At 36.7% G+C, this 10,098-nt stretch overlaps 1 protein-coding gene across 2 annotated transcripts; it reads left to right on the forward strand.

Moving 5' to 3' along the window:
- The first annotated feature begins 2,016 nt into the window (after positions 1–2,016).
- LOC110002371 (interferon-inducible GTPase 5-like) lies at positions 2,017–9,708 on the forward strand. Of its 2 annotated transcripts, XM_029282180.2 has the most exons (3): positions 2,017–2,643; positions 2,914–4,038; positions 9,512–9,708. In XM_029282180.2, exons 1-2 carry the CDS (start codon positions 2,088–2,090, stop codon positions 3,621–3,623), a joined length of 1,266 nt encoding a protein of 421 aa, XP_029138013.2. In that variant the 5' UTR covers positions 2,017–2,087; the 3' UTR covers positions 3,624–4,038; positions 9,512–9,708. The 2 variants fall into 2 exon arrangements, with proteins under 2 accessions (XP_029138013.2, XP_065803799.1); XM_065947727.1 differs by lacking the exon at positions 2,914–4,038 and having other exon boundaries at positions 8,740–9,708.
- Positions 9,709–10,098: the final 390 nt, after the last annotated feature.

Here is a 10,098-nt window from a genome sequence, read left to right on the forward strand (position 1 = left end):
AGGTCAGGTCATCTTATGTTCCTTGTGTTTGTGGGTGCTTTCATATTGTGATTTTATTTCAGTTTTATTTTCTCTGTTGGTTATATATTATTAGTCATTATCCATTTTCTTGCTTACTGTTTTTTTTGTTGTTTGCTTCAATGTGTGCTGCAAATGTCAGTTTTTATGTTTATTTTACATTGTTATAATAATAATGAAACATTTTATTTATTAAGTGCTGTTCAGGAACTCAAAGACACTACATTGGTTAAAAAAGATAGATCAAGAAAAAACAGTAAGACCAAAACAACTCTTTTGAAGAGGTGAGTCTTGAGTAATGATTTAAATGTAGAAGGGTCAGTGCAGTGTTGAATATGTGCAGGAGTGAGTTCCAGAGGGAGGGGGCAGCTATGGAGAAAGCCCTGTCCCCCCAGGTTTGGTGCTTGGCTCTATGTGGGGAAGATACAAGGTTGGTGTTGGGAGAATGAAGGCTGCATTAAGTGTGACAAGTAGGAGAGCAATGAGGTAGAAAGGGGCCTTGTTGTTAAAGGCTTTATGTGTGAGGAGTTTAATATTCTCACAGAATATCATTGTGGTTGCTTAGCGACACTGTTGTAAGTTAGTAACATGTGTCCCTCCTGGTTGCTGACTGAGCCTGATTGTGGTGTATGCAGATGGAGCCTGTTCTGTTTAGTAAGTGTGAGAAGTTCGCCTTCCTAGTAAGACTTCACCAGAATGTACAGAGTACACGACTGCAAATAAAGATTAAATTAAAGCAGGACAGTGAGTGGAGATCTTGCAGGACAGGGGTGATAGGGTGCAGGTGATCGGGTTTGCAGCAGAATTCTGGAGGTATTGGATTTTATTGAGGACTTTGGATGATGTGCCGTACAGGATACTATTGCATTAAGCGAGTCCAGATGTAATACATACATGAATTAGGGTTTCAGCAGCAGAGAATAAGAGTATTGGACGGAAACAGGCTATATTTTTAAGGTGAACAAGGCGGTTCTTGTGAGTTGGGTGACGTGGTGATCAAAGGAGAGGTGGCTGTCAACAATGACTCTAAGATTGCAGATATGAGGGGAGGGGTAGAGAGTGGACTTGTCTATTGTGAAGCAGTGAGGTAGAGAAGGATGAGGATGTTGAGGTGGCCAGAGTCTAATGAGAGGAAGAGGTTGTTGGTGTCTTTGAAGCCAGACTGGAATGGTTCAAATAGGTTATTGGAACAGAGGTGGGATTTTATTTGAGAGGCGACAACACTAGTATTTTTGACAGAAAGGGGAGGTTGGAGATGGGTCGGAAATTGCATATGCTGTCAGAATTGAGTCCAGGTTTCTTGAGGATTGGGGTTTCGGCTGCCAGTTTGAGTGTTTGGTAGACTGAACCAGAGCAGAGGGAGGAGTTGATGATTGTGGTTATGAGTGGCAGGATGGCTCAGAGACAGTTTTGACAAGACTGGATGGGATGGGGTCGAGGGTACCGGTTGAGCACTTCATATACTAGCGGTGATGTTGGATAGTTCATTTGGGGACAAAGGAGAACTAAGACAGAGGCTGTGCGATGAGGGGGGGGGGACATACTAACAGATGTAAACAGAACTATATGCAGCAAACAGTATAACATATATACAAGAGCTGTATGAAAAAAGATGAATACTGAATTAATTAATTGATCGTAGTGCAAAGAACAAAGAAATAAAGGGGATTCATGAATATTTCAATAAAAGTGAACTCAGCTTTGCTAAAAGGGATGAATTCATGTAAGTCTTCATCACCATAATGTTCATGTTAAAAGGCAGTGGACAAACATTACATATTTGAAGATCATTTGTATGTTTGATGTTATATTAATTAAAAGGTTATAAAGTCTTTTGGTCAGTGGCGTACAGTCAAAGTTGTAAATCACCTCCAGCCCGCAGGAAAGATCAAGTTTCCTGTTTTTCTTTTTCCCTCAGAACCCTTCCTTTATGCAAATAAAAGTGTTTTCTTCTATCATACTTTTTGTGTGTGTGATGTCTATCATTGTAGTCTTACATTCACTTTTATTTGTCAGAGGATTATAGTGACTTTATAACATCTCTTTTATTCCAGTTTTCAAGAAGCACCATGGGGAATCAATCTGGTCGTCAACAAATAGATACAGAAATTAAAGAAGCTCTGGATGATGATCAAAACTTAGCTGGTGCAAAGATCCAGGAGTATTTGGACAAGGACCAAAATGTTCCTCTAAATATTGCTGTCACGGGAGAGACTGGCTCTGGTAAATCCACCTTTGTTAATGCCATTAGAGGTATAGACAACAAGGATGAGAAAGCTGCTCCTACTGGTTTTGTAGAAACCACCATGAAGGTCACATTGTATCCCCATCCAAACTATCCCAATGTGATATTCTGGGATCTTCCTGGTATCGGCAACGCTGGTTATCCTGCTGCTAATTACCTGAAGACGGATGAATTTAAAAAGTTTGACTTCTTCATCATCATCTCAGCTGATCGCTTCAAAGAAAATGATGTGAAGCTGGCTAAGGAGATTCAAAAGATGAAGAAGAAGTTCTACTTTGTTCGCTCAAAGATTGATGATAACATACGTTATGAGAAAAGAAGTCAGAAAGAGTTCAATGAAGAAAGGACCCTGACACAAATCAGGGAAAACTGCATCCAGGGTAGGTGATATATCCTTTAAGAAATAATTAAATAATAAACTGATTTACCTCAGTGCTTAGAATGTTCTTTTGACATTAATGCTGTCATTAACTTTGAGTATTATTTTATCTCTATCTATATTTACTGTATATATATAAACATCCCACAAAAAGTAAGGTACATTTGTTTGGTAGATTATTTCTTTGTTGTAACAATTCTTCTTGGCAATAAATCTAATTTGCTGATCTAAGAAAGAACTGTCCCTAAATAACTTATTTTTCCTGACACAGGTCTTCAGGATCTAGGTCTCCAGTCTCCTCAGGTCTTCTTGGTGTCCAGCTTTGACCTGACACTGTATGATTTCCCTCTGTTAGTGGAGACACTGAAGGAAGAACTTCCTGAACTCAAGAAGGAAGCCTTTCTGCTTGCCATGCCCAATATCAGTCTGGACATGATCAAAGAAAAGAAAAAGGCTTTCCAAGCAAAGGTCAAATACTTTGCTATGCTATCTGCAGCTGTAGGAGCTGTGCCAGTTCCGGGGCTTTCTGTTGCTGTTGATACAACCTTGCTGGTCGGTGTCGTCACAAAATATGTTTTGGGGTTTGGTCTTGACATCCCATCACTGAAGAGAATGGCAAACTACTCAGGTGTTCCTTATGAAGAATTGATGGAAGTCATCAAGTCAACTCTGATAGCAGTAAAAGTAACTCCTGAACTTTTAATGAGGTTGTTGGTTCAATTCGGCAGTTTAGCTGTATTACTGGCAGCAGAGGAAGGGTCCAGATTCATTCCACTACTTGGAATCCCAGTATCAATGGGCCTCTCTTTTGCCTTTACCTACAGAAGTCTTAACATGATCCTTGACATGCTCGCTGATGATGCAGAGAAAGTATTTACTAGGGTCCACTTGAACACCACAGGGTGTTCAAGTATTGTTAAGGAAATAGCATTCAGTACTTATTTGTGCTGTCAAAACAATGTGTACATTTTGATTTATTAATTGAAAATAAGATGTTAAAAAGAGAAAAACCATGAAACAAATTAAATTAGTTTGTCAATGAACACATTAATATGAAGAACTGACTACAGTGAAAATGTAGAAGTTAGAAATAACCAGCTCGAAAAAGAGAAATGCAGACTGAGTAAGTCTAGCTGCAGCACAATGCTTCTCACATTATTGATCTATGTGATTCATCTCATCCTTAAATGTTGTTTATATGAATCAACTTTTGACTTTTAGCTGCACATTTTAGAGAATGTGCTTCATGTTTTTTTTTATTTTCTTCTGACATCCAATCCCATTTAAAACAATTTGTTTTTAAATGTCTGTATTACTGAATAACTTTTAGCATTAAATCACATTGAAACATGCCTATTGATCGTCTTCATAGTGATAATGTTATTTTTGTATAAAGGTTTATAATATATACTATATATATATATATAGTTAATATAGCTTAACTATTATTTTGTACAGCTCTGCTGTTTTTAAGTGCTGTATACTAAACTGATTTATAATCCAGCTGCACATATCAGTAATCTGTTCTAATCATAGACTGTAAAAATCAGGAAACATGAGTGTTGATATCAAAATGTTTATAACAAGTTTAAACTGGTGTTCTTGAGTCTTTAAATAAAATCATTTAAACAAACTTAGTTTATTTTTTTGACTTGAAGAACAACTTAGATTTTTCTTAAATGCTAATATTAAAGATTATTTTCTGAAGCTTTGTAATAATGATATATTTTATATTAAATAAGTAGTTTTAAAACTATAAAACCCTCTGTTCCTTGTAACTGTCTACACTCTCTTTAGCACTTATTGTGATGAGCGTTCACTGCCATCTATTGGTCATAGTACTGATTTAAACACCACTTTATTCATATGAAATTTATAATACAGATATTCAATTTTAATCATTAACGCGAGCGCACGTGTGTGTGTGTGTGTTTTGAGGGAGAAAAACAAAGATATGGCTTTCACTTAAGAAAATATAAATCTTCCCTGTTTGTCTGAATTAACGACTTAGATATCTCATTAATTGAGAGGGAAAAAAACTGCCCCGTTTTTAATAACTAACTAGAGGCTTAACTAATTTATTCAGAAAAACACAAGATTTTTTATTTTCACTAGTTATTGCAATAAGCTTCTGTAAAAGAGGATTCATCTGATCCAATTAAACTTCAGTAAGCAATAAACCTTAACGATCATTCTTACTTATTTGTAATTTATTTATTTATTTCAGGAGATAGACGCCTATCATTTGAAACTTTGAGAGAAGATGTCCAATAGATGGTGCACTTTAACAAAGCTGTTCCCTTCATTGCAGAAGTCTCTCTTCCCCCATGTTGTGGGGGGTGGAATGACATGTGGAAAAGGAGCTTTATGTCAGAATTGATCCCGGACCGCCCACTTAAAGAACTACAACCTCCATAAGGAAGCTGGCACACTAACCACTATGCTACCAGTGACCCTGAATTATTTTTTTCTAATAGAACCAGCTGGTGTTGTCAAAATGTTTCAACAGTTAACACTTGAAACATACACAGGATGAAAATATACTGGTAGTACGGGTATGCAGTATAAAACAGTTTGTTCCTTCATTCAGCTGCATACAGCAATGAATATCAAACAACACAGTCACTCAACACACAAAGAAATCAGGAAATCAAGTGCCAGGAGTTCTTGAGAACACCTGCTTCATGATGAGGTAACACCACTGAGACAACATGAGCCAGATCCCTCATCTCCTCTGAAAAAAATCAATCAATCTTTATTTGTATAGCTCCAAATCATAACAACTGTTGTAAAATGAAGTAAAACCAACACTGACTTTCCCTAAATTGAGACAGATGGAAAATAACATACCTTTGTTGTTTATTTGCACAAACCTGAGTCTATTAGCTTCAACATTGTAAACCTCCATCTGTTAGGTTCTTCATTGTTTTTTCTTGTATAATAGAACTGGTCAGCCTCGTTAAAATGATAATTGAAACAAAAATGATGATGCTGGCAGTACGGGTATGCAGGATGAAGAAACAGTTTGTTGCCTAATATATCTGCATACAGCAACAAATCTCAAACGGCACAGACGAAACATCGAGGAAGGGGGGTGTCCAATTTGAAACCTGCAGAAGCCACTTAACTCATGTCCAGTTTGGAGGGGGGTAACGTGAGGGAGGGAAAATGGAGAGAGTGATTCCACCGGCTCACAGATAGTGCAGGGGAGAGTACCTGTAAAGGTGAGCCGGTTGAGATAACCCTTATATTATTATTGTTATTATTATTATTATATCCTGGTCATTATCATCAACATGCCTGTCTATGTTTTCTTTACTGTTTTTATGCATCTATGCCGCTGCTTATGTCTGTTGGACAGCGTTGTTGTATCATCTGTGTTATTTCCTAAAAGCCGAACCAGGGACAAGGACTGCAAATTAACCATGAAGTCCCATATACATTGCATTGGTTGCACTTAGGTATAACAAGATGTAACAATGCCTAAACATAGTGTCCCTGACAAATAAATGTATAAATTAATTAAATAAGTAAAGTAATATTTTTTGTAGAAGTCAATTGACAGCTGCTGAAATCGTCAGACATACAAACTGTTGCTTCATGCAACATCTCAGAGACGAGGAAGTTTCACCACAATCTTAGTGCTTGTTTACTTCTCAGGGTGTGGTCTCAGGGTGTGGCATGCTCTTATTAACCTGCAGAAGACGTGAGAGCACGTAGCTTCTACTGTTCCTGTAAATCAACATGTTTCTTAAAAGTCAGCTGCTTTAAAAATAAGGGTGGTCCTGAACTCACAGAACAACTCGTACAGTGATCTTTTGATCTGGTGAGTATAGCATAAAGTATGTGTTCAGTTAGTCATTATTTTCAATCTGCGCGTCTATGTCTGCTTTACTGTTTGTTTTTATGCATCTTTATCTGCTGCAAATGTCAGTTTGTATGTCTATTTTACTGTGTTGGTTTATCATCTGTGTTATTTCTTCAAAGCCTAACCCGGAACAAGGACTGCAAATTAGCCATGTCTACAAGTCCTAGATACATTACATCTGTTGGACTTTAATTAGATTTAACAATGCTTACATGTAATGTCCCTGACAAATAAACAGATTAATAAATAAACACAGCACTTTGCTCATTGTGAGATGTATTTGGTGTGAGTTGGGGACAAACATTTCATATTTGAAGATCATTTGTGTGTTTGTTGTTATATTCATTAACAGATTGTAAAGTCTTTTTGGTCAGTGCCGTACTTAGCACTGTGATAACAGTTAAATCTTGACTTAAATCAACTCCAGCCTGCAGGGAAGATCAAGTTTCCTATTTTTCATTTTCACCCAGCCTCCTTCCTGTCTTGGCAGAATTGAATCGCGTTTTGAATCGAGTTTCTTTGTGCATGATGTTTATCAAAGATTGATGATAACATACAGAATGAGGAAAGAGGTCAGAGAGACTTCAATGAAGAAAGGACCCTGATACAAATCAGGAACAACTGCATCAAGGGTTGGTGATGTATCGAAACTCAAACAATAAAATGTTTTACTTCACTGCTTATGATGTTTTTTGACATTAATTCTCTCTCTCTGTCTCTCTCATAAATATACATTGTACAAAAAGTAGGGACATTTGTGTTTGGTAGATTATTTCTTTGTTTTAACAAACGCAAGATGCACCACCACCATTAACTAATTCAAAAGGATTTATTAATTGGTGGAGCTCTTAGTTGACGCTTAAGTGACGCTTAGTTGAAGTTAATTTCCATAGTTTACGAAAAAACATAAAGAGACTCACATTCATGATCTGACAGATTTCTTAGAAAATTGAGCCCAATAACTGTTGAAGAAAATTAGAGAATTAGATGCTCTAGGATTATTTGCCACAACTAAACCTATTATGCAAGCTGTTCAAACGACTCCTGAGACAGCTGGACAACTTATGGCATTTCAAGACTTCCCTCCGAGCGGTCAAGATATAAATAGAGGCTACAGCAACGCAGCACAAATGGACAACCACATACAGACAAGGTGCATGTCAATTTTCTCAGAGAGGAAGAGGTTACAAGTCTGAATAAACAAGACATATTGGCTCTGTAACAATTTATTCATTTAACAAACAGGAGCGTGCGGAGGAACCATACACAGCCACAACAGCCTGGCACCTCCTCCTCATGCTGGTCACCAGCCTGGTCACACACTGCTGTGGGATAGCATCCCATTCTTCTACCAGCATTCGTTGCAAGTCAGCCAATGTGGTTGTGTTGGTCACTGTCATGAACAGCACGTCCAAGCTGATCTCACAAGTGTTCAATGAGGTCAGGACTGCAGGTAGGCAGTCTCTCTCTGGCTATCCACTCCCAAATTCTGGAGGTAGTCTCCGATAAACCCCATCATGGAGACTGTAGAGATATGGGATTGTCACTGGTTGCATAATCTCATCTTGATATCTGTCTAAATTGAGATTGCCTCCTATGATGTTAGGAGTTTCCAACGGTAAAAGATCTATTGCCAAGAAGCATTGTTACAACAAAGGAATAATCTACAAAACACGCATTTCCTTACTTTTTGTATAGTGTGTATATCTATATATATATATATATATATATAGATATACACATATTTTTTTTATTCAATATTAATTTCTATAGCACTTTTGTGAAAAAAAACCTCTTACACTAAAATGACCTTCTTTAAAGACGTCTAATTGAGAGCAGTGTTTCATTGTCAACATGCAGCCACACTCAGCTTGTTTAATCGTGATGAACTCCTATTTGATGTTTGATAGCATGTCAAAATATATAAACTACAAACCAGTACAGTTATTGGATTAAAGTAATTATCTGTTAAAATCAGATTACTTTAATGATTATGAAGTTTTGCTGCTTTGAGAACAAACTGTCCTCAAATAACTTCAGGTCTTATTATTGTAAATATTATTTATCTTATTTTTACCTCATTTTATTTTATCTATTTTACCTTATCTTATTTTACCTTATTTTGGTTGTATTGCACCGCGGGACGGAGACAAACGCAATTTCGATTCCACTGTATGTCTGGCATATTTTGAAATTGACAATAAAATTGACTTTGACTTTGACTTTGAGGTCTTCAGGATCAAGGTCTCCAGTCTCCTCAGGTCTTCTTGGTGTCCAGCTTTGACCTGAAACTGTATGATTTCCCTCTGTTAGTGGAGACCCTGAAGGAAGAACTTCCTGAACTCCAGAAGGAAGCCTTTCTGCTTGCCATGCCCAATATCAGTCTGGACATGATCAAAGAAAAGAAAAAGGCTTTCCAAGCCAAAGTCAAATACTGGGCTACTCTATCTGCTATTGGAGCAGCTGTGCCAGTTCCAGGTGTTTCTGTCGCTGTTGATACAGCCTTGCTTGGCGGTGTTATCAAACAATATGGATTTGGGTTTGGTCTTGACATCCCAACACTGAAGAGAATGGCAAAATACTCAGGGGTTTCTCATGAGGAATTGAGGAAAGTCCTCATGTCACCTCTGGCAACAGTAAATGAAACTCCTGAACTTTTACAGAAGTTGTTGTCTCAATTAGGCAGCTTAGTTGCATTAATGGCAGCAGAGGAAGGGTTCAGATTCATTCCAATACTTGGAATCCCAGCAGCAATGGGCCTCTCTTTTACCTTTACCTACAGAAGTCTTAACTTTTCCTCGACATGCTCGCTGACAATGCAGAGAGGGTATTTACTAGGGTCTGCAGTTGAACATCTCATGCTGATATTGTTAAAGAAATAGCATTCAGTACATATTTGTGCTGTCAAAACAATGTGTACATTTTGAGTTATTCATTGAAATCACATTAAAAACATGCCTATTGATTGTCTTCATAGTGATAATGTTATTTTTGTATAAAGGTTTATAATGCATGGAGCTTAACTATTATTTTTGTACAGCTCTGCTGTTTTTAAGTGCTGTATACTAAACTGATTTATAATCCAGCTGCACATATCAGTAATCTGTTCAAATCAGGAAACATGAGTGTTGATATCAAAATGTTTCAAACATGTTTAAACTGATGTTCTTGAGTCTTTTAATAAAATCATTTAAACAAGCTTAAGTTAGTTATTTTACTTGTTAAAAACCACTTTGATTTATTCATTTTATACTTTTATAAAACGTTTATACTAAAGGTTATTTTCTGAAGCCTCGTAATAATAAAATATTATACATTAAATATGTAGTTTTTAAACCATAATACCCTCTGTTCCTTGTAACTGTCTACACTCTCTTTAGCACTAATTATGATGAGCGTTCACTGCCATCTAGTGGTCATAGTACTGACTTACACAAAATGTAATTGAAATTCATAATACAGATATTCAATTTAATTATCAACATTAATCAAAGCACAACTTTATCTTTATTATAAGCACTTTTTTATATTACTGGTCTAGACAATTTACATGATTAATTTGTCATCAAATAACATGAATAGATTCTG

Source organism: Labrus bergylta, chromosome 18 (assembly GCF_963930695.1).
Source record: "Labrus bergylta chromosome 18, fLabBer1.1, whole genome shotgun sequence".
NCBI lineage: Eukaryota > Metazoa > Chordata > Actinopteri > Labriformes > Labridae > Labrus > Labrus bergylta.

Excerpts from the sequence above, each read along its gene's own strand:
- LOC110002371 (XM_029282180.2), top strand. The coding sequence starts at position 2,088 with ATGGGGAATCAATCTGGTCGTCAACAAATAGATACAGAAATTAAAGAA. Across the intron at positions 2,644-2,913 it reads CAGGGAAAACTGCATCCAGG|GTCTTCAGGATCTAGGTCTC; the intron begins GTAGGTGATATA and ends TTCCTGACACAG.